The 23,178-nt window shown below is 40.5% G+C and overlaps 2 protein-coding genes across 3 annotated transcripts in view; both read left to right on the top strand.

Moving 5' to 3' along the window:
* Nucleotides 1-9,254, top strand: part of ulk1b (unc-51 like autophagy activating kinase 1) — a 33,491-nt gene extending 24,237 nt beyond the window's left edge. Inside the window, exons 20-27 of the mRNA XM_050053579.1 lie at nt 382-503; nt 1,535-1,660; nt 2,117-2,301; nt 2,671-2,855; nt 3,985-4,103; nt 4,208-4,365; nt 4,830-4,965; nt 6,511-9,254. Of these exons, the coding sequence (XP_049909536.1) occupies nt 382-503; nt 1,535-1,660; nt 2,117-2,301; nt 2,671-2,855; nt 3,985-4,103; nt 4,208-4,365; nt 4,830-4,965; nt 6,511-6,566 (1,087 nt within the window). The 3' untranslated portion in view covers nt 6,567-9,254. The remainder of the gene's footprint in view (nt 1-381; nt 504-1,534; nt 1,661-2,116; nt 2,302-2,670; nt 2,856-3,984; nt 4,104-4,207; nt 4,366-4,829; nt 4,966-6,510) is intronic.
* A 1,890-nt stretch (nt 9,255-11,144) lies between these two features.
* On the top strand, nt 11,145-21,435 carry si:ch211-222n4.2 (uncharacterized protein LOC101885505 homolog). 2 transcript variants are annotated; one of them, XM_050053585.1, is made up of 7 exons: nt 11,145-11,734; nt 12,569-12,616; nt 13,379-13,496; nt 15,883-16,078; nt 16,169-16,269; nt 16,376-16,435; nt 16,540-21,435. In XM_050053585.1, the coding sequence occupies exons 1-7, from the start codon at nt 11,425-11,427 to the stop codon at nt 16,664-16,666; spliced, it is 960 nt and encodes a 319-aa protein (XP_049909542.1). In that variant the 5' UTR covers nt 11,145-11,424; the 3' UTR covers nt 16,667-21,435. The 2 variants fall into 2 exon arrangements, with proteins under 2 accessions (XP_049909542.1, XP_049909543.1); XM_050053586.1 differs by lacking the exon at nt 12,569-12,616.
* The last annotated feature ends 1,743 nt before the right edge of the window (nt 21,436-23,178 follow it).

Genomic DNA, 23,178 nt, shown 5'->3' with positions numbered 1-23,178 from the left:
GTGACCCTGCAGTTGAAAACAAACTACTTCAGAGTTGGAAATGTATCTTGTTCCCTCTTAAACTGAGCAGTTCCTTGCAACTTAATCACATAAAGGTTTTCTTTTGTTATATATGAGGCTTTTTAAAATAGAAGCTGGAGATGTGCAGTATTCGAACAGCCCCTTTTATTTATTCCTCTCATGTGTGGAGAAACAAGGTTAAGAGGCAGGGATTATGAACTTAATGGAGTGGGCAGATTGGCTGTTAAGAAGAAAGGAAAGAAGGGAAATAGGGAGCTATTAAGTAAAACTAAAAATATGTATTAAACAAGGATGTCTGCCATTTTCATATCTCTTCATGTTCTCTCTTCTGTGTCGCTGTCTCCTGTCTCTTTGGTGCAGGTCTCAGAGTGCCGGTCGACTGTCTGACATGCTGCTGATGGCTGCGTTTGGACCAGGTGGACCGGCGGGTGATCGAGGCAGCACAGAGAATCTGACCTCTGATAAAGCCATAGACATAATAGGTAGGCACGATTGTCGATTCACATTATTAAACAGTTGTATTTGGGATTTCTGTTTATTTACAGTCAGTGATATATTACTGGAGAATAAGATGTGGCACAATGCTATTCCAATTAAGTTTTAATTCTGCTATTTACATGGAGAGCCTGTATTGAAATATAGTTTAGCAGTTTTTGGTGTTTACTGGAAAATGAAAATGGTCATTGACGATGTTTATATGCACAAAATATTCCGGGTTTTGCCCCTATTCCGAAAAAATTGATACTCCTACCAAGCTGTTTACACGGCTTATGAAAATAAATATTCCACTAATATTCTGCTTTACATGCAGCAGTGCATACTCTGATTAACGTGCCTCAACACATCGTTAATCACATCAAAATATTGGAAATTGTAATGGCTGTTGCTTGTGTGAGGATTCTTTCGAACTTGTTTGATAGTACAATCACAGCCTCCCTCTTTCATTCCTTCAACTACCTCAATGAAACGGTCGGCTTATATTTACACCTATCCAAATCCTGCTGATATCTAAGTCTTTCATAATATTTAAAAGTTGGTGTGTTTCTCGTTTCAACCAGAAATGTGGGCTTTTCTTTTAGAGTGGTTTCCACACCTGCCCTCTTTGGTTCGGTTCAATTGAACTCAAGTTCGTTTGCCCCCTAAGTGCAGTTCGTTTGTGGTGTTCCGACCTGGATCTGAACCAACTGCAGTCACATGACACATTGTTTGGGTTAAACATGAGCATGTTACAGTCCTGGAGGATTATTAATGTGCACCTCCTCCTGTACTGCCTTAATATGCACATTCAGCACATCCAATGCATCAAAACATTGTTTTCTAGTTGGAGCCGCGCCTCGTTTTCAAACTGTATGGTTTGACTAAAATGAACAATCAGCATACCCACACATCTGAATCAGAAAATGCTTCATTTGGAAAAATGTTTAATTCAGAATGTGGAATATTAGTGTGCATGTGAACATACCCTACTGTCATACAGCCCTACCATTAGTCAATGCTCTTTTCTGCCCTCTAGTGCCCCCTAGTGGTGGGGGAGGCCTTGCACCCGGCTCCATCAGCCCAGCACAGGTGGTCTTCACTGTGGGCTCTCCTCCCAGTGGCAGCACCCCTCCTCAAAATTCCAGACAGAGGAAATACTCAGGTAGGACATGCTCACCCTAACATCTAAATCTTTAAGTCATTTGTCTCATCCCTTCTACAGCAAGAAGGAATCAAAGTCCGCATTCGCAGCAGCGTTAGTTTTTTACTCTGCGCACCGGGAAGCTATTACTCTCATTTTCCATGATGTGGAAACTTAATTAAATGTCAGTGTAAGAGGTTGATTTTCTTTTTCTTTGATTGCACCCAACTGTGAAGAGATGTAGTTAGATTTAGGGAGTAATAACCCAAATTACTGGTTTTTAGAACACACAATTTTCCAATTGGTAATTGGCACTTAAAATATTTATGAAGAGAAGGAAAAAACATGTAGCTGCTGGCAGATGGTGATCATCAAGTGGAATGCATCTTCACTCAATACAGTGGTCATCGACAAGTGTTAAATTAATATAAAATAAATAAAATGTCTTTTTCCTATCTCTTTTTCTGACTCCTGCAGGCTCGTTCACGTCAGTCAGCCCCGCAGGCTCCTACACAAGCCGCTACCCCCAGACAGCCACCTATCTGGATGGCTTTGAGGCTCCTTCTAGTCCTCGCTACAGTTTCACTGATCCTATCAGAGCCAACATGGGCGGCCCTGTAACCTTTGAGGCACCTGAGCTGCCTGAGGAGACGCTGATGGAGGTGAGAAGCAGGTTTCACATACAGCTCCGGATCCGGTGTGTTCTATTTATGCATGCGGCAACGACTTCTTTTGTTTTGTACGGGTTCATTGTCACAGAACCTTGCAATGATTAATCCCTCCAGAGAGTGTGGCGTGTGAGAAAAAGAGAGCAGAGTGTAGTTAAAGTGTCTTTAGCTCAAGTCATCGTGGCGAAATAGCCTAAGGTGGAATCTGAGAATGGAATAATAAAATACTTCTTGTTAATGCTTGTGTTCTTGTCACCAATGCAAACTAAATGCAAAATAAATATTCTGATGTTGTCTGTTAAAAAATTCTGTCACTGAACCATCCCCCTGTTTCTCTTTCTTCCCGTCTCTGTCGGAGTGCAGCAGGAGCACACAGACACGGTGCAACGCCTGCGGTTCACGTTGGATTTCGCCCGCTGTCTGATGGAGGTTGCTGGAGCCCGCGGGGTCACGGCGTTAGGGGAGCAGGCAGACATTTCTCATCCCTCCCTCCTTCAGCAGCAGAGCCTGGTAGCTGATCAGATAAGCTCGCTGAGCCGAGAGTGGAGGTAAGGCCGCATCAACTACGGCTGTGAGTCTTTGTTGATAGCAGTGATGGGGATATCCAGTTTTGAGAAAGTTTATTCAGCATGGATCTCATGCATGTGCCTCATGTTTGGGGAAAAATAAAATAAATGAAATGTGTGTTATAATCAGCGAAAATATCTATCAAGTCAGACTGTCGTGTTGAACAGCAGCTGCAGCGTGAGGGAAGCCGTCGATTATGTTTGAAGGAGGTGAGCTCTTATATCATAAAGCACAGCAGGCCCAGGTGTGGCTCATGTGGCTGTAACAGGAAGAACAGCCAGGAAAACAGGCACACCTAGTGGAGCGGAGGGGTCATCACAGTTTCCAAATAGCATGTTGATCAAGGGGAAACGGAAATCTGTGTTGGTGCATGAGACCCTTAGAAAGAGGAGAAATCACAGGAAGCACCACCAGTTGGTGGCTTCACCTGGATGATGGTCGGTTCACAGCTTATTTTCAGGAGAAGTTAGGGACAGTTTGACAATTCGCTGTCAGTCATCGGGCCTAATTACAGTTGGTAAAAGATTAGAAAGTAGTTGAGGCCACATTTTGTCAGACATGTCTTGCCGCTTGCATAGTAGGGTGACATCAAAAAAACACACGGCTTCGTCATCGCCATTTCAGAAGGCTTGCCTCTTAGTTCATCTGACTGGATAATGGAGAAAGAAACGTTAAGACATCAGGCACTTATACACTCTGAGTTAAAGTTTCTTCATCTCTAGGTGATCAGAGTGCTGCTGCAAAAATGTGAGGAGTATAAAGCAGAAAAACACAAGGTGCTCAGCAAGGCAAAAGCAGCGTACAAAATGCTTCACACTCCCTGAAAACAAGAACAAAAAGCTGTTTCAGTGCTGCTAAAACATGCTCTGTCTGATTGGGGCCTCAATATTTATGGAAACACACTGCAGATGAGTTTGAGAATAGAGAGTGTGTAATTTAATTGGAAGAATTTCAACTCTGGTCCTCAGGACTCGGAGTGATAGAAGATATCTATCATGCAGATATTCCACTAACTTTCATTATTGAACTTCAACATTTCATTGTTTGTATTTCATGTCCATTTGTCAAATTATAACTGAGTACTTTGTGTGTGTGTGTTTGTCTCCTCAGTCATGCAGAGCAGCTGGTTCTCTACCTGAAGACTGCAGAGCTCCTGTCCACTGCCTTACACACGGCCATGGAGCGAGTCAAACAGGGCAAACTTTACCCATCCTCCACAGTCAAACAAGGTAGGAGCCATTTTATTTTGTATAGAGGACGGTGTCTAATGTGTTTATTAAAAGACTCCGCAGCTTATGGCAGCATATTAACATACAGTTCCGTCCGTATACAGTAGTGAGGAGGCTGAATGAGCTGTACAAGTCCAGCGTGACGTCCTGCCGCTCACTCAGCACCCGTCTGGAGCACTTCTTTTCCAGGAAGCACCGTCTAATGGACCAAATCACCTCCATCACGGCTGAGCGGCTGCTGTTCAGCCACACTGTGCAGATGGTGAGCCGGGGGGGAATTAGACAGTTGGGAAGCAGAGGAGGAGATGAGGGTTAGTGACCAGCTTCAGGCCACAGCGTAATCGTTCAGATACTCTGTCTGTGGGCATCAAGCAAATAATTATCTCTAGACATTATTACCAAGTGAAGTGCATGTATGGCAAAAGTAGCCCACCTATCTCTTCTCATTTCTCATTTATACTCAGTCTGCAAGCATTTGCTCTCAAAATATTGCTTTATTTTCACAGGAATGTGTTTAGGCACCGAAGTAATTGGGCTTATGGCTTATTTGTTCAGGAAAGAGTAGCACACAAAGCAGGAAAAACAAATGTTTGTTAATGATAGCAGTACTGTTCTCTGGAGCAGCAAGTGTTGGAAGTGAAACTGAGGCTCATTCAATGTCCCAGCAGCATTCATCGAAACTAAAATCAAACATATATGAATTCGAGCATCCTGGTGTCATCTCAGGTTCAGACTGCTGCACTGGATGAGATGTTCCACCAGGGGGAAGCGTCAGTCCTGCGTTACCATAAAGCTCTCCTGCTGATGGAGGGCCTGTCTCTGCTGCTCACTGAACAGGACGACATCCTCAGTGTTAGCAAATGTAAGTATGTCTGTCAGCTCATTCACATAAAGAAGGGATGTCTCCACTCAGCACCAGCACTGACCATATTTTAGTGTGCAATGTTCCTGCAGCTAAAAGTCTTCTATGATAGTTTTAAAACTATTTGCTATTAAGATTTTTCAGTGTTAAACGTTCCATCCATACAGTGATAAAATGAATGCTTGAATGTCTGAAGAGTTACTTTTGGTTCCAAAGGTACCATACTGAAAGTGTTTGGTGGAAATGGGGCTCAATATATTCTTCTTTTTAAAATGCATAATTATCGCTATGTTTCCGCCTAGTGTTCACACTACTTGGCATTTTGGAACGGCTAAAACAAAGACCTTTGAAAACGCTGGTGACCCTGAATCAGTTTGAAAATATCAGGGTGGCATTTTGGTCCGGACAAACGCAAAACAGAGACTTTTTGAAAAGATGACGCAGACACCCACAGTCACCTTCCGATTGGGTCTTATGAGTCACAGCTTGTCGAGTCAAAACATCACACCTAGGTCTAGATTCCTTCTGTGATTTATTCCCTCTTGTGTGGATACATCTTTCCCATTGCCATGGCTTCTTGGCTGGCACTGCTCTGATGTGTCTTCGTCTTTGCTTTGTAGTAACTCCCAGTCTGTTTTTCACTGCCTTGACCGCCTTATACTCATGATATTTTCATTTGCAATTAATCTTTAGATTATAATCTCGATTAAACAATTAGTTGTCAATCAAATATCTTGTTTTGTCCACATCACAAAGATAATTCTGTTTACTATTACAGAAGGGTAAAGAAACCAGAAAATCTTTGTATTTAATAAGCTGGAAAGTTGTGTTAAGAAAATTCTCGATTTTTAGTCGATTAACCTGTCAATTATTGCTGCTCTACTTTCAGTAATAGTTCCACCTTGTTGACGGTCCGAGTTTGAAAATCTCTGTGCTCCATAGTATATTCTGTAACTAAGCAATCAGTTGCAGAGTAGACAATCTGCTTCCTGTTTACACTGGCACAGGCATGCCCAGTGTGCGCAAATGGTCATGTGATCGGTGCTTTCAGGTGTGGACAGAGATTATTTCTGAAACTGTGCCTAAACGTTTTTAAATTGCTGTTGTGAAATTAGGGCTGCAACGATTAGTCGACTAATCGATGACTAATCGACTATTTAAATAATCGGTGACTATTTTAGTAGTTGACTAATCGTTTTTTCATGGAAAAGTACTATAAAAGTACCCCAAAATACTCTTATTGCAGCTTCTTATGTTCAGATATTGGCAGCTTTACACAATCTCCCATGACGGTGAACTAAAACCCTTTGGTGTGAGTACGAAACAAGACATTAGATGACATCATTTTGGGGTTTGGGCGAGACAGACCGACATTTTTCAACATTTTAACACATTTTTCTATAAAATGATTAGTTGACTAATCGAGAAATAATCGACAGATCAGTCGACAATGAAAATAATAGTTAGTTGCAACCCTATTTGAAATGAAATATATTAATGTGGATGTGGCCTATGACCCATTGTCTTTTTTGTTTGTGTCTGCAGGTAAGGAGTGCATCGAACGCCGCCTCACAGCTTTGCAGTCAGGACTCTGCGTCTGAGAGTCCCACGCTGCGTCTTGACGTGTGGATATGATGTCAGTTATTTGCACCCTGCACATTCTCAACAAACCAAATCTCCACCTACATCTCATGGTTTTCACTTAGCAATGCTTCAGTTTTCACTGACATGAAGCACTTGTGCAGTGAAGGAATGTCTGCGCTCACATCTGTGTGAGAGGACTTTGCTCCTGGTGCTGGAAATGGAAGATTCCACTCACTAGGTGTAACACCTGCAAGAGCAATTATTGCCAAGTAGTCACATACCCACATACAATACTTATCTATAACAGATAGCGTTATAAGATGGACAAATATCTGCGCTACCAAGTCGCAAAAGGCAACTTTATAGACAAAATCTTTTACCGAGATGAGTCGCTGGAGGGAATCTACAGTATCTGCTGTACACCTACATACAGTAAGGACGTGTGCTGATGAAGAGCAGGAACGGCCAAGTATCATTCTCATCAAATGTATGTTTGTCTTCTACCGCTTGTTTGCTTTCCTGGGCTTATTTCGTTCTGGTATTTATCTAATTGTTACTTGCTTGCTGAGGGGAAGTATAAATAGTAATGCTACATACAGTTGGTGGCTGGAAACGCATGTAAGCACTATCACAAAACTGTTGCCAAACAGAGTGTAGTTGTTTTTGTGTTAGCTTATATTTTAGACTCATGGTAGACAACTATGCTGGTTTGGAAAAAAAGATCCCTGGGTTTCATACTTTACCGATTCTTCATGTTTAAGACCATTTTCCGTCACTTTAACAATGATGTAATTGGGGTTTTCTTTTTAAAATGGTGGCAGGTATTAAGACAAGATGGAGAAAATGGGTCCAGAAAACACTCGCTATCCCTCCGCTACATGCAAAACATAGCTTTTAATCCACCAGAGACTGCGACTGCTCTGTTAGCATCCCTGATATAATCATGTTAAAGATGCTGCAATAACCTGGGATGTATTCTTCAGGTACACAGAAGCTTCGGTGCTGCTGTTGCTGGCAATTTTTTTCCCCACACAATTCCATATTCTGTCTGATTCCATGTTATCAATCAATCATTTTTGGAGTATAATCACATTTGAATGTAGGTCTGTCAGGAGAGAAGCAGCGTTAATATTAGCCAAATGTTACTAAAATTTAGGTTCGTCCTGGGGTTAACGTCTGAATGTTTTTGCACTGTTGAAGTACTGTATCGAACCATTCAGTTTTTGTAGATAACCTTCTTTAGAGATTTCTATTCCATACTTTTATTGCAGTTTTAGTTGTGTTATAGTTGCTGTCAAAAGGCGGCGTGTGTTAGATGTGAGAATGCTGACGAAGAGATGGTATAAGCTACGAAACCTTAGGAAGATTTCTTTAAGAAGAAAATGGAAAAATTGCTTTACGCTGACAAAAAAGATTTGCGTTGGTTGGGTTGTGTTCAGTTTCCAAGATTTGAAAAGTGACCTGTTGATTTTACCTGAAATATTTGTGTTGTTGATGTTGACCTCGGACACGCACTCTGACAGGATACCTTTACCCCCCCTTGAATTGTGGGCCAATGGGAAGGGTCAACTTTGGTGTGCATGCATGCATGTATGAATGCTGTTTGATGTATTAATGGACAATGGGGTGTGTTCAATACAGAACTAGCGACATCGCTCTGTAACAAGATGTGAATGGTTTGATTTTGCTTAACTGCGTGGATGAGGAAAGGTGCAACCAAGTACAACTTTCTGTGCCTGAGGTTTATCTTCCTCTGCTTTTTTTTAAGTTAATTAAGATGGCGACTAAGTGCATATTTTAGATTAAGGTGTTGATGTGTGGCTAGGGCTGACATTTTGTGAAGCCAGTATAGTAGCATTGTTAGCAGGACAGAAGAGAGGAAAGGTTTTCACAGTGAAGATTTCTCTAAATATACGTGTATTTGCTTTATGGCCTTTTGTCAGATTCGTAAAGTTTCTTTGTTTGAGTGAACATTCCTAATGTCAACTCATCCACAGCCTCTCTGTCTCTGTCGTGTTCAGTCACTTTGTAACGATGTCTTGAAAGATACAGGTAGCAGACAGGGATGACATCTTATTATAACACAGATGCATGTGTCACTTTTTATTGTTCCCTACAATCATTGCCATTGGCCATCCTAATTATGAGGATCTGGGGGAGGAGTTAATTTGTGAAGCAGTTGAAATGATTAAAGAGTGAAATGATTGGTGTAGGAAGTGCGGAGATGTATCCACTCTGCTGAAGTGTCCTTGAGCAAAACACTGACCCCCCTGACCAGCTCCAGGGCTACTGATCAAAGTATCATGTAAACTTAAGATGAAGTGTAATGTTTGCACTCCCATGATAGATCTGTCTTTGATTTGGATTTTTATTTTTGTATGTTTGCTACGAACATACCTGAATGTTTTCATTTTGTGTGTTTTCACTTTACAGATTCTGTATTACCTGTAAATATTGTAAATTAAGTTATTGTTGTTATTGTATATATATGACGCTGCAGGCATGGAGAGAGAACAGTACCATACCACCTATACATTTCCAAAGAATAGGCCTTCTGCTGATCTTCCATATTGTCTCTTTACTGTTGCAAAAAGCATTTTAATGTTGTCATATCTATGACAGACACACTATCTCAGTGTCCCTGTGTGTGATGTAACCTTTACTGTTTGAGAGTTGCAACATGAATAAAGTGAAAGGAAAGGTAACTTGTCTTAAGATGAAGCCAGTTTCCTCTGCTGTCGTGACACCTCAGTTATGGAGGCTGAACCTGAACTGAATTTTGTTTCCTCGTTAGTACAATGAAGGCTGGTGAGGCAGATGCAGCGACTGTCCTGCACTGACCTAGTAAACCTGCTGCAAAGACCAATTAAACTCTGGGACTTAACATTAAGTCTATTTAAAGCATCTTGGCACAGTTTAGACAACTCATTACAAGTCACATGTACTCAACATTACAGCTCATCATTTCACATACTGTTTGTTTCCTCAAATTCCATGACACCACTGCTTTTCATCAATTTCACTTCCCTGTTGAAGTACCAAGAATCAAATGCAATATTTAACAACCAGTGGTGCAAGAAGGATTCAGATATTTTACTTAAGTAAAAGTGGAATACTACATTGTGGAAATACTCAAGTAAAAGTACAAAAGTATTAGCATCATAATGTGCTTAAGTGCCAAAAGTGAAAGTACTCATTAAGGGTGTAGGTTTTGTTTTAACATTTGGAGGGGGAACATATGAAACGGAGGGTCCTCAGTCAGAAAATGTAAAGCGTCGACCACTTGCATTCTACATTCTGGTTATTTTTATGCACTAATTTTGCCTTTTCTGCATCAATTTACGGTGTGAATGTTTTTCATTTTGTCAGAACAAAAATCGTCACCTACTTTCATGTTTTTAATGAGGGGGACCAAATACTGAGAGGGGAGTCCTCTATGTCCCCCTTGAAATCTACACCTATAGTTCTCCTCTTCAGAATAATGTTTATTACAGTATTAGATTATAGTTATTGATGCATAAACATGTTTGTCACTTAAATGTTGCAGCAGGTACATGTGGAGCCAATCCTAACAATTTAATATACTGATGGGTGGCTTAATCTGTAATCCAGTAATACACCATAATTTATTCAATTTTTATTTTAAGTCTGCAAGGTGACAAGTACTAAAGATGTAGTTAAATAAAAAGTACAATATTTCCCTCCAAACTGTAACAGAGTATAGAGTAGCATAAAATGTAAATACTCAAATAAGTTATCTTGAAATTGTACTTTAAGGGAAATGACACCCATTTTCAAAATTCATACGTTATTCCTACGGTCTAAGACAGTCCAAAAATATTAATTAACGCAAACAACTCTCCCAAATCCAAAAGCCAGAGCACTTAAATTCAAATTTGTGATATTAAAGGTATAAAATCTTGAACTGCTCCACAGACAATGACATAGAAAAGATGCCATGGATGCCACTGAGAGCACCTCAGAGGAATGTTCTGGGTCCGTTTTCTGTTTCACAACTGAGAACACTACAGTAAAATAAAGCTCATTTGGGTATATAAAAAAAAAAGGTTTATGGATCCACGAAATCAGTCTTCCATTCACTGTCTTTGAAGCAGCTCTAGACTTGATACCCCATGACATCACAAGTTTGGGACTTACTCCTCTGGTTTCTGGCTTTGAGAGTTTACATTCACAAATATTGACAGAACTTTCCCCGGTCATGGAAATAACACATTGTAATTCGTAATTTAGGTTGGTGTTCCCCTTTAAGTACAGCACTTGAGTAAATGTACTTAGTTTCCTCCTTGTTTAATTTAATTTAATTTAATTGTAATCTACTTTTATTTTACTTTTAATTTGATTTAATTGATTTAAATTGATTTATTAAATTTAATTATTTTCTCATTTATCTTAATATATATATATTTAAGTTGCGAAACTACCGAAATAATTTTTAACCACTACAATTAATTCAAACTAACAAGCTCCACCAATCAAACGGCCTTGTTTAACCAAGGGGGCGGGGCTTTGTGCAACCTGACAGGCTGTACTCGGGGCGAAATCTCCCTGATAATAAGCTGGTTGCCACAGCAACGTTGTGTGTGAGTGTCGCGCATGTCAAATGAGAGTAGAGTTAATTTAGAGTACTTGAGCTGTTTACAAGCAACAGACTTTAGAAAACTAGTTAGCCTGGTGTCGTATTAACTCAATGTAAGTCGGCCTGTCCACACTGGAGTATAATGGTAAGAGAAAACACAGTAAGCTAACAGTGCTAGCTTGTTCAGGAGTCAACAGTTGGCTCGTGCAGAAACAAGTCGTCGCCGCCTTGCTAGCAAACGAAGCTAAAATGGTTCGTTAGCTCAACGAACCACAGTAATGTCAAGTAACAACCTGCCACCGGTGCGGCATTTGCCACAATGGACCCGAGTTGGACGCCTCGGGAAATCCTGCTCTCCCCGGCGTTTACCGACCAACCAACGGCAGCCGCTGCCTGTCGCCCCGGCGCCGCCAGCGGAGAGAGGAGGAGTGTGGAGACCAGCAGCAGCAGCAGAGGTGTCCTGTCACAGCGACATGGACCCCCGCGTCGCTTCACTGCACAGAAACATCCAGTTCCTCCAAGAACAACACAGGGAGACCCTGGAGAAGCTCCATGCAGAGATAGAGTATCTCAGACGGGAGAATAAAGGTAAAGAAACCACTATGAGCTGCTAATTTGGGATGATTAAAATCCTTCATATTTGCTGGAACCAGTAAAATAGTTTGAGCTACTTTCAGGGGTTAGCCACACAAAATGATGTTATACCATGCTGATATTAGAAGAGTAAAAAGTAAACTGTAAGAAGTAGGAACGTTCATAACTGTAGCTAGTTACAAAGTGCCTTGCAAAAGGAAATAAAGGGGAGAAAAGAAAGCAAAGTAGATATTAAAATAAACTCATTGTATGCAAAATAAACCACAATGTGTGCTCTGATTTGGACTCTCACTTTGCAGGAGGGATTTTAAAGTTAAGGTGCAAAACCAGCAAAGAATGCTCAGTGATCAATACTGTGTTTCATCAATATATAGATAGATATTGGGGATATTATCCCCCAAAAGAAAGTGCTAAAGTGGCCCAAAAGAATCCATATCACTATTTTGCATTTACAAGAGATGAACTCGTTAACCTGTTGTAGTCTCCACATCCTGTGTCTAACACATTTAAGTAAATGACAGAGACCTGGCTGCCTCCTGATAAAAGTGTGCTGAAAAGAGAGACATTCAATCTAGGTACCGTGGTCGCATAGCAACGCTGGGGTTTTGATGGGCTCTCAGTGGGAGGTGGACACAGATCCAGTGTCACTTTACTGAACAGCTCACATGCTGTTCCATATAACTGCATCTCACCACCCACCAAGAGACTCCCCGCTCATCTGTCACAGCAGCCAGGGCCCCCATGGAAACATGTGGGACCGTGTTACAAGATTGTGCCTCTCATGTGCCTCCCTACTACACTAAAATTCTCTTATTGTGGATGTTGCAGAGTTGCAGTATAAGCTGATAATGGAGCCTCCCAAGTCAAGCAGAAAAGGTAAGGTGTGATGTAGTGTTGGTTTGTTGTGACCTGCTGGTAAAGTTTAAGCAGTAGTCATGGCATGTCATTTCACGTTGTGATATTAATACATATGTACAAACATCATTGCAAAATCTCTGACAGCTGATAAATGTTAGTGTAGAAGGCATCCCCACAATAGAGAGGCTATGTTCTTCTTCAGGGGTCAGCGACTTTAACTATCAATAAAGCCACATGTGACCAAAACAATAAAATAAAACTGCCTGGAGCCGCAAAATATATTTGAGTTTTATGGTAACACTGCATATTAAGTCTAAATTAGCATTCAAAAATACGTTTCACCACAAGTTGGCTCCTCTGCAGTGATTATTTGGTACTTTAACTTTGCAAAATTGGCAGTGAAAGCAAAGTAATTTGTCCACTCTCTATTAAATTCTGTATTTTCCTCTGAGACTTTTACTTTTATGGATTTGGAATCCAATGCAAGCTTAGCGAGGGAGGCTCAAGACTAGTCACAGCTGTTGAGGTTTGGCAAAATTTGGACAAAAAGGCGCCAGGTTGTAGACACATGGTACACATTTTGAGCCACAGATAGCCACTACAGAGTGGCTAAAGAACTGCATATGGCTTCAGAGCCGCAGGTCTCCTACCCCTGTTCTCATTGTTAGTATCTCATGCTAGAGCCAATTAGGTGAAACTCATTCTGCCAAATAACTTGAGGGGCACAGACAGCACTTAACAATTTCTTACTATCTTTGTCTTGGGTCTTCTTTCTTCCAGGAATGCCACACAGTCGACGAGGCGTTAGACCACCCACTCAGGGAAGTGAAGCCCGTACAGGACTCTACCTGGAGGAGCCACTGCAGGACACGCGGCCCTCGCAGGACCAAGCACTGAGGTGAATTTCCATCTGGTTCTTGTTCAGCACTTGGGAGGCAAAATCATTAGTAACATGGATATGATGACAAAACAGTTCGCTGCATTGTTAACGTAACGCAGCCAGGACAGTCAGAGAAGCTCGGACATTTTTGTCATTCAACCTTAATTAAGACATAAAGCAGAAACTTAGGATTTAACAAATCTCATCTCACGATAGTACTGGATGTGTTGCTCCAACTTAGGTAAAAGACACCATGCAGTACTGATTAATGCACTGTAGCACATAAAGTATGTGACATGCACATGTAAAGTGACATCAATGGGAACATTAATCACACTAACAAGATGTGAACGCACAGACACAACGCATTAATTACCACATGCTGTGGCACACCACAGCTACAGCGTGTGAAGAAGGAGAAAACAGGTTCACAAAGTGCTGTTGACTCAGTGGCGAACACATTTGACTTTTAAATGTCAGATCTAAAGTGGCCGTAATGTGTTTCATATTTTGTCGGTCCAGTTATGTGCACATTATTATTTGAATGGTTAATCAGGCGTTTCCAGCTCACAGAGTTTTATTTCCTTTAAAAATTCTTATCAAGGGGTTTTAGTGTGTGCTTATGCAAAGGCCCAACTGATTTTACTGTGTGTGTAGTTAGCCTGCAGCCACCTTGTGAAACAGCCACACAGAGAGATGCTGATGTATCCACATTACATTTGTTTGTCAAATTTACAGCTACATTTCCTGGTTTGGCTTAAAGGAACAATTTGGTCATTACAATATTTTTTAGGTGCGTAGTTTAATGTACGTCCACTAAAAGTGCTTGTTTTTACCACTGACTGGCTCAGGTTGTTATTTTAAGTGTCTGACAGCATTATGGGAAAGACCCTACAGAGAAATGAAACCTTTTTCTTTACCTTTCACTTGATGTGGTCTGTTTGTTAGAGTGTGTAACCACATCTTGCTCAAGGGAAAAACTCATTCTGAAATCTTGCAGACTTTTCCACATTGTCGAAATCAGCTAAATAAATATTCAGCTGTGACCCTGAAAATCTTTTAGATGACACTATGCTAGGCTTTCTATACTCCAACACAACAAATGTCTCTGTAGTCCTCTCTCCAACTCTCATTAACATCCCCACCATTGCTTTTCCTGCAGTAAGTCACATTACAAGAGATTTCAGAAGAGACTTCTCCTTGAGCAAGACTTGGTCAAAATAACAAATAGACCAGTGAAAGGTGAATAGTTATATACATTATAAGTTTGAATGGAAATGAAGTGGAACATATGAGAGAATCCCACTTACAGTGTCACCCTTGGATAATGTAGGGATTACATTGCAGCCTGTTCCATCAGTGCAGCTTCAGTGGTGTCTCTCAATGCTGGACCAGTTTCAAAATTTGTTGCAAAAACACTGGCATTTCCCTTAAAGCCACACATTTAGAGGTGACTGACAAATGTCCACCTAGTGACATTCTTGTCATAGGTTCATTAGAATTACATTGCAAGTCCATAAACTTACCAGAGTTCACAACTCCCCAGAGCTGCGTCCATTAAAGTACTAATTATTGTCTAACATGTTGTACATCTGGGGCTCGTTGCACAAAACACCTAAAGTTAAGAATTTCCTTAAAGTCCTAGTTAGGGTTTCTTCAAAAATGCTCTCTTCAGTATTTATGGTTTTCTCCATGTTGTGGTCTTATGCTTAAGGAATCCCTAGACCGTTGCAGAAAAGACCTTAGCAACCAAAGCAAGGTAAAAAAACAAAACAAAAAAAAAAAACTTAAAGTACCTCTGACTCTATCTTAACTGCAACATGACCGAGTTTATGGTGATGATTTTATGCTTTAGGTGTGACTGAATCTTCTACAATCGTTTTCTGTTTTCTGGTATTTGGGGATCAAATTTAGTTTGTAGTTTGTGCTTGCTATGATTGTATTCCTCTAGAAGTATAATCTTGTCCTCCTCTGACCTATATGGTTTTCTTGTCTTCTTTTCTTCTGCCATTTTTTCACTATCTAACTATAAGCCAACTCTGTAAGATGAAAACAGGCATCACTAGCATGAGACCAAGCAAACAATCTCCATGGAAACTTGTACCGCTGTAAAATCTCTTAAACACAGTGAATTAGTTTTTCCTGAACAAAGGAAACCTTTTAAGGGATTCTGTGCACTGTGTAAGTCCCTCAGCTAAGGAGAAATTAAGCCTTATGTGTCATACTTAAGGAGAAATTCTAAGGTGTTTTGTGCAACCCGTCCCAGGTCTTGTCGTACTAACAAAGCCAGTGAATCAGTTTGAGATTTATCCGTAGCTGTAGGTGTAGCAACCAGGTGTTTACACCCCAGCCTGCCTTTAACAGTTTGTATGTTGCTTTTAATTCATATCATGTCACTGAGCAGCTTTGGACAAACCAGCGAAATTCTGGGATCTGCCAGGCAGGACCGTGACCCAGAGATGAAGGGGGGCCTCATCACCTCATTACAGCCTCTACGGATTCACAGCAATCCCTCCCATCCACCACGCGCTCCCACACTACAGGAGTGTGAGGTCATCATCCGGCAGCTCTACAATGCTAACAGCTTACAGTCTCAGGAAGTAAGTGCCCATCATCAAGCTAAAATACATTTGCCTTTCAGTGTTCTGTGGGAATATTTCATGACTTCATGACAACTCTGTATTTTTTAGATTATACGAGTGAAGGCATTGCTGAGAGATATTGTTCTGAGCAAGAAAATCACCCCAGAAAACTACATCCTGACCAAGGCCTACCTTGTCGATGGGACCCGGTAAAGTGACAGAGAATATTATTATTTTTATCCTCTCCAATATATAGTCTATTTCTTAAAAAATAGCACAGTAATGATAAAGGATTTCTTTTTTTGTATTTCCTAGCAAATCTACAGAGGAAAAGAAATTTCCAAAACTTGGTCTTCAGACATTTCCAGAAAAAACGTACGTCGCTCAAACCCTCTTAATACTGCATGTACTGCCTTTTGTAACCAATATAGAGGTTTGTCGGGATGCTCTCAGTTAAATCTACATATTTCCTTTCCCAGGTCTGGACCCTCTCAGTCTGGGGTCGTCCTTCCGGCCCTCAAACAGAGCCTCAGCTCCACCATTGCAGAGAGACAGAGGAGGACCCGCGCTGTGCAGAGAGACCGCTTCAAAAGGAGGGTGCAGTGACACATTCAAAACCACCACAGCGGCAGCTACATCCATCTCAGGACTGGGGCTTGTCATATCAAAAACTGAGCGCACAGTAATGGATATACATATGAAGTATGCATATCCGATGATTTGAGGTGATGGCTTCAGAATTGTGCTCATGGAGTACAGATAAAATTAAAAGATTATGAAAGGTCTGCAGACTTAAAAGGTTTTAATTTTGCGCACAAAATCAAAAGGAAAGAATGTGTAAAATCGAACTTTGTACTGGGGATGGTAAATGTATTTATTTTTTACCAAACAATGCATTTTAGGGCATTTTAAGTGTTGTTTTCACCAAACTGAGTAAGATTCTTGTTTAGTTTTCACTGCACATTTGTTGTAATTCTGCCAAAATGATGGCGCAATTGTTGTATTTCATATAACTATAACAAATTACCTGTCACTTATAAAGCAGCTAAGTATTCAAAACTTATCAGTGCAAACAACCAAAGTTAAGCCTCTAAATGCACATGCAATTGATGACAGAAGAAACTACCAGCCGTATTTCTCAGGCACTTTTTATATTGGTTTGTATTGACACTGTACAGAGTAACTTGTCAGTGTGTCACCAGCTGTGCACCTACAGAACAACTGAGCACAACAACACAAAACTATTAAATCCTCTAAACACAAAATAGTGCTATTCTGTTTTTCCTCCCAGAGTGATACCTCCTGTTGTTTCCACAGAATATGATCAGTTTTAGCAGTCGTGTAAACATACCCACAGCTGTGTGAACATCAACCAATCCAAAATCACCCTGCCAAATTTCACAACACGCATCAAAACCTAGCTTGTAGTTGTGCAACATAGTAGGGCAGGTTAAGAACTGCATGCAGACAGGCGGGGCAGACAATTCCTGGCACGAACCTGGCTTAGCATACTCTAAAACCAACTGTAAAGAAGATATTCATTATTGGATGTTTATACAGCGATCTGATGTGTAAATCTTGGCATACGTCGTAATACTCACGCTCATTTACCAGAGGCAAATACAACTAGAGATCACTCCAGCTGTGATACAGTGATTTGTGGCTTAAAGTAGATACAGGGCAGGGGTTAATGGTCTCTTCCCTACTTCCTACCACCCTATTTCCAGCCCCCTTGTCAGACCACACCCATTTTCAAACTAAATCCCTCATGTTGATCTCAACTACATACCTGTAAAGTGTCATGGTGCCGCCTTTGTCACACTGACAAAATTGTGTCCACAGACAACTGCCATAGTACTCCAAACAGCTTCACGATGACACACCCTCCCAGACTCACAAGGTGAAAACAATACCAGCCCTTGCAACATTGTCACGGCCGCTAACGACTGAGCTGGAAGTTATTAAATTCACTTCTCGTAAATCATATCTCAAACGGCGACTGGTGATGCCAGCTCTCCTATATTCATCTACGCCCTCTGTAGTCTGGAATCACATCTAAACGCTGTCAGCAACATCTCACACAGTAACTCTGACTTTACCATCAATCTCAACAACAAGGGGATGGCTGACCCAGCAGGCTGAAAATGACCACTCAGCAACTCGGTTCAGAGCTCTAACCTTCACATATTCGACAAATACACATGATTAGGCCTCCACAAGGTGCAGCCTGAGCTTGACTGTGTAGTTTTGCCTACATTTTTATTGGTGTTCTTCAATTAAGGTGCTTTTTAAAGCTTTTAGTAGGGAACAAAATGTAAAAAAGGTAACTTTGCCTGTTAATTTCCCCTCTGAAATATACAAGTTACATCTAGGGAAAGGATAACATACTGGTCTTTGCCAGTATTGTCATGTTTGAGTAGCTGCATTCATAAAGCATAACGTACAACGAATTCTTTACCATTAACATCTAGTATTGAAACCAAGAAAATGGTTTGCATGCATATAAATTATTCATTGCAATTCCCGCCCATAAGGCACATTCTTAATACAGTAATAATAGCCAGGGGGTAATGGTTAGAAAAGCAATCCTGTGCCTGAGGGTCACTGATTTGCTCCTAGACATTTCTGTAACATCAGAGGAGTGAGCAAGATGCCGGTGTGTCCCTTGGCAGGTATTGTCATGGTGCACTCGTATGCATTTGTGCTCAAGGCTACAGTTGTGCTTGACAGCAGTCAATTTTTGCAAGAGTTTGTCTCCCTGCAACAGTCTGAATGGTCTAAAATGAAAAAGAGGATAAAACTTTACTGATATGTTTAAACAAAAGACAGACATGTGTCTTCGTGCACCCACTAGATGGTGCTATTTCTGAAGAAACTTCCGTCAGCATCCCTTCAGTCGAAGTCTATACATGTTCGACAGCAGGTTAGAGGGAAGTATGTCATAACTTACCTCAGCCTCAATTTCAAAATCTCACAGAAATGTTGTCTACATTTTATTTCATGTTTTGCATGGACGTGTGTATTTGGCATTGTGACAAAAATACAGTTCCTTACATGTATCACCTCTGAATGAACGGCTGTCATGACCTTGCATCACAAAATCACAATATATATCTAAAACAAAGGTTTAAACCAATATTATGGTTGAATTAAAAGTGTTTCCAAAAATGCACACACTTAGATAATATGTGTCCTTACATATCTGCATTTTTGCGTATATTTTGGAGGAGTAAGAAGCCCTGTTTGTTTTTGTCTTTCCAATTTGTTGCATCACTGCGTCTTTGTGGAAATGTGGGAATTGGCAGGCATTAGCCATTAAGACCCAGTGGGTGCGAATCTATTAACATTCAGACAGCGCCGCAGTGATGAGAGCTGCTCCGTGCCAGCTGCAGCCTCATGAGCCATGGTCACTGAAACCTCAATAACCAGAGGAACAGAGCTACATCTTTATATATTTTACTTTCATCAATGAGCAGAAGTCGTCCCCGCCACATTGGTCGGCTTGTCGTGCTCGGGCAGTGTTCTAACACTTTCCGTTGGTGTGTATCACTCTTTATTAAGGCCTCCTTTTGAGGCATTGCCCCCTGCATTCAAATTCATTCTCTCCCTTTCAGCATATTGTGTTGTGGGCTGGGTAGGTTGGGGAGCTCCGAATCGATGTGTCACAGTTCTGTGCCAGATAATACTTATTATGAGATTGCACGGAGGGGAAGTTGGAGAACAACAGGAAATTAAAAAAGGGAAATGTAAAAAACTTTTTACTGGTGGCGTGAAATAGCTGTTGACTGAGCAAATATACTGTACCTTAAACACACGAGCACCTCGAGCACTGTGAAGCCATGCTGAGCTACAGACATACAATATAACAGGCTACAAATAAATACATTATAAATACAGCAGATTCAGATTAGAGCATGTTTAACAGTACAGCCTGTGTCCTCAGAAAACCTGCCTGAGATGACTGAGTTGTCAGATGTGATTGGGTGTGAAACTTGTCATCATTTAGAAGAATTAAATCTGCAGTCACTCATTCATCATCATACAGTAATAATAGTGAGATTAAACTGTTTATTCTGCCCAGCAAACACTCCTGAGGACAGGTAGCCTTAGAGATCTTGGCTGTATGACACCTCATATGGCCTTTCTAATGACATATCTAGTTATATGATGATGGGAAAGTAAAAGTACATTTATTTGTACATAAAAAGAGTTTTGGCATACTGATACATGTGTCCATTTTGTTACTTTATACACCTACTGCGCTACATTATAAATGCAAATATTGTACTTCAAATCCACTACAGTCACTACTTATGTTGTAGATCAAGATTGTTCATTGAATATATATGATAATCTCTTACCTGCTATTTATCAGTCTTGATTATTTTGATGTAAGTTGGCGAGTGTTGGAGATATCGACCATAGGGATGTCTGCATTATCTTGAATATAATAGAACTCAACAGTACTCGACTTATATATATAGTTGAAAAACTAAACAGCAGTGTCTCTTAATAGAAATCAAAATCCAGTGAGTTGAGATAATCTACAGACATTGCTTTGAGCAGTTTCATGTAGCAACTATTTTCTTTCCATAGAACTACACCCGCCAATCGTATCATCTCACAGAAGGAAGTGTGCATCTACTCATGCATGAGAGGCTCATGCTAGTGACAGCGCGAGATGTAAACATTGATCGCGTCCCCTTCGGCGGAGCTGTACGGTTAGATAGCTCAGTGGTGCTAGCTCACCTGAGCATGTGCCTCGTGCCCATGAGTAGATGCACACTTCCTTCTGCGTGGTGATATGGTTAGTGAATGTAGTTTGGTAGTAACCCGGTCAGTATTTCTGGCAAGAGACAGTCTCATTATATTCAAGAGAAGGCAGACATCTCTAGGGCCTGTATCTCTAGCACTCTGCAACTCATACCAAAACAATCTAGATTGATAAATACCACTACAGGAGTCAAAATATGTATTTTTTATTTTGGGGTGATATCTCCCTTTAACAGTCCTCTGCATAGTTTTATCTATTTTTATTTATTTTTTTGCTGATAATACTGTGTTTTTACTGAAAGCTTTAAAATGCAGAACCTTTGCTCATAGTGTTGTTAAATTGTGGTACTTTTAGTTCTTCAGCCATCATTTATTCTGACAGGCTAGGGCATAAGTTTCCTTTCAACACTGGCTGGAACAGGTGGTTTGAACGCCCTCCCCCAGGGAATTTTGAGTGTCAGACACTGAATTTTCCACCTTGTTGTGAATTTTGTGCACCATTTTGTGTCATCTCTGTAACACTTTATGGTGAGAATGGACCTATGTTTGTCGAAATAAAAACCCTCAGTGACTGTCTCCTTAGTCATTAGTTTAAGGTCAACACAGTTTAATACATTCAGTGTCATACTTGTGTATGGCCATGTCGTTGAGCTAGCTTGCTGTCCCCATCAAGCAGCTGTCTGTAAGTCACTCACTCTATAGCAGGAAACGGTATTTCAAAATAAAAACTCTGTGCTGGAAATTCATTGCACTTAAAAAATAAAGTGTGTTTTTTACAAACTTGACACATTTGTGAGTAACTTGCGGTCCATTCAGATTGAACCCACGACCCACCAGTTGGGAACCAGTGCTCTAATTATTGAGTGGGACATGTCCCCTGCATCCACCCCCTGACATCTACGCCTATGCGGACAGGGATGTACAGACAGGATATGGATGCACAAGATAATTTCACAGTTACCCACATACCTTGCTGATGGTAGTTGTATTTTGATATTGTTAGTTATGCAATAAGTAAGTTGTTTTTTTTGCACATTTAAAACTTGCACATTGTTTCAAAACAATACTAACATAGCAGCAAATAAACAATATAGGGTCGTGCTGCTGTTCTAAATAGGCCTATAATGTATTTTGTCTTCTTACTGGTTGTTTGAATGAATGAACTTTATATAACACATTTCATGCACAGAATGGAGCACAAAGTGTTTTACAATTCAGCAGCAGATGTTAACACAGCAAAGATAAAACCATACAATCATACAACTCTCATTTAATGTGAAATTAGCGAAAATCATTAAATATTTTTTTTTGTTTCATGGTATGGTAGCTAAAAGAAGCATCCCGAGAGGGTTTATATAGTGACATCAGGAACAATTAAGGATCTCAGGGTTCGTGGGGGGACATAAAATGATAAGGAGTCTATGATTAAACTCCTTAAAAACTAATAGAAGGACTTGAAAATCAATTCTAAATGATATAGGGAGACAGTGTAGGTTATGTAAAACAGGAGTTATATGGTCTCTCTTTTAAGTTTTTGGTAAAACCCTGGCAGCAGCATTCTGAATGATTTTTAATTTTGCAATGGCAGTTTTAGGAATGTGTTATAACTGGAAACAAAAGCTTCTCTGCGCCTTGCTGGCTCTGTAGAGGTCTCATCGTTGCTATATTGCATAATGCTCACTGAGTACACACCAGAGATACCTTAGATCATCAAATATATGTCGACTCATTGTACCTAAAATCAACTCTCAATCAGTTCATGGTGCTTTCAGTCATTCTGGGCCTACTCTCTAGGATTCTCTTCAACATGAACTTCGGTCTGCTATGACAGTGTTCTCTTTTAAAAGCAAACTAAAAATGGGCTGCGCGTGTGTGATATTTGACATTGTGCCATAAGATTTAAAAAGTAGCTGTTAGCAGTTAGCAGCTAACTCAAAGAAGAAGAGGAGCAGCTGAAAATGTCCTAAAATAGGGAAAACAATGACGTCCAGGAGCTTCTTACCCTTCGAGAAGAAGGGCCACACTAGAGGCCGACATTCATGTTGTGTTATAGGTCACACCTATCACGCCTCTTTAGATTCCATGATGCCAGCATGCTGTCTAAAATCACACACTGGAGTGGCATGATGCAGATGTTTGGTTCTCTGTAAAAATGTAAAGGCGGCATGAAGAAGGGAATGCATCGTGGACCTATTGCATTATTTCTGCCTAAAAAGGGCTTTTTTCTTTTTTTGCATGTCTCCAATGAAATGAGGAATCCAAAAACAGACAACATTGGTTATAAATTTGAGTAACGGGGTCACATTTATCAACAGCAGAACTACACCGATCAGCCAAAACATTCA

This window comes from Epinephelus moara, chromosome 9, assembly GCF_006386435.1.
Source record: "Epinephelus moara isolate mb chromosome 9, YSFRI_EMoa_1.0, whole genome shotgun sequence".
NCBI classification, from domain to species: domain Eukaryota; kingdom Metazoa; phylum Chordata; class Actinopteri; order Perciformes; family Serranidae; genus Epinephelus; species Epinephelus moara.
The sequence above is the reverse complement of the archived record's forward strand: the minus strand, read 5'-3'. Positions and strand labels throughout refer to the sequence as shown.

Coding starts and splice junctions, on each gene's coding strand:
- si:ch211-222n4.2 (XM_050053585.1), top strand. CDS start 11,425: ATGTCAAGTAACAACCTGCCACCGGTGCGGCATTTGCCACAATGGACC. Junction 11,735..12,568: donor TCTCAGACGGGAGAATAAAG/GTAAAGAAACCA, acceptor TGGATGTTGCAG/AGTTGCAGTATAAGCTGATA. Junction 16,436..16,539: donor CAGACATTTCCAGAAAAAAC/GTACGTCGCTCA, acceptor TTCCTTTCCCAG/GTCTGGACCCTCTCAGTCTG.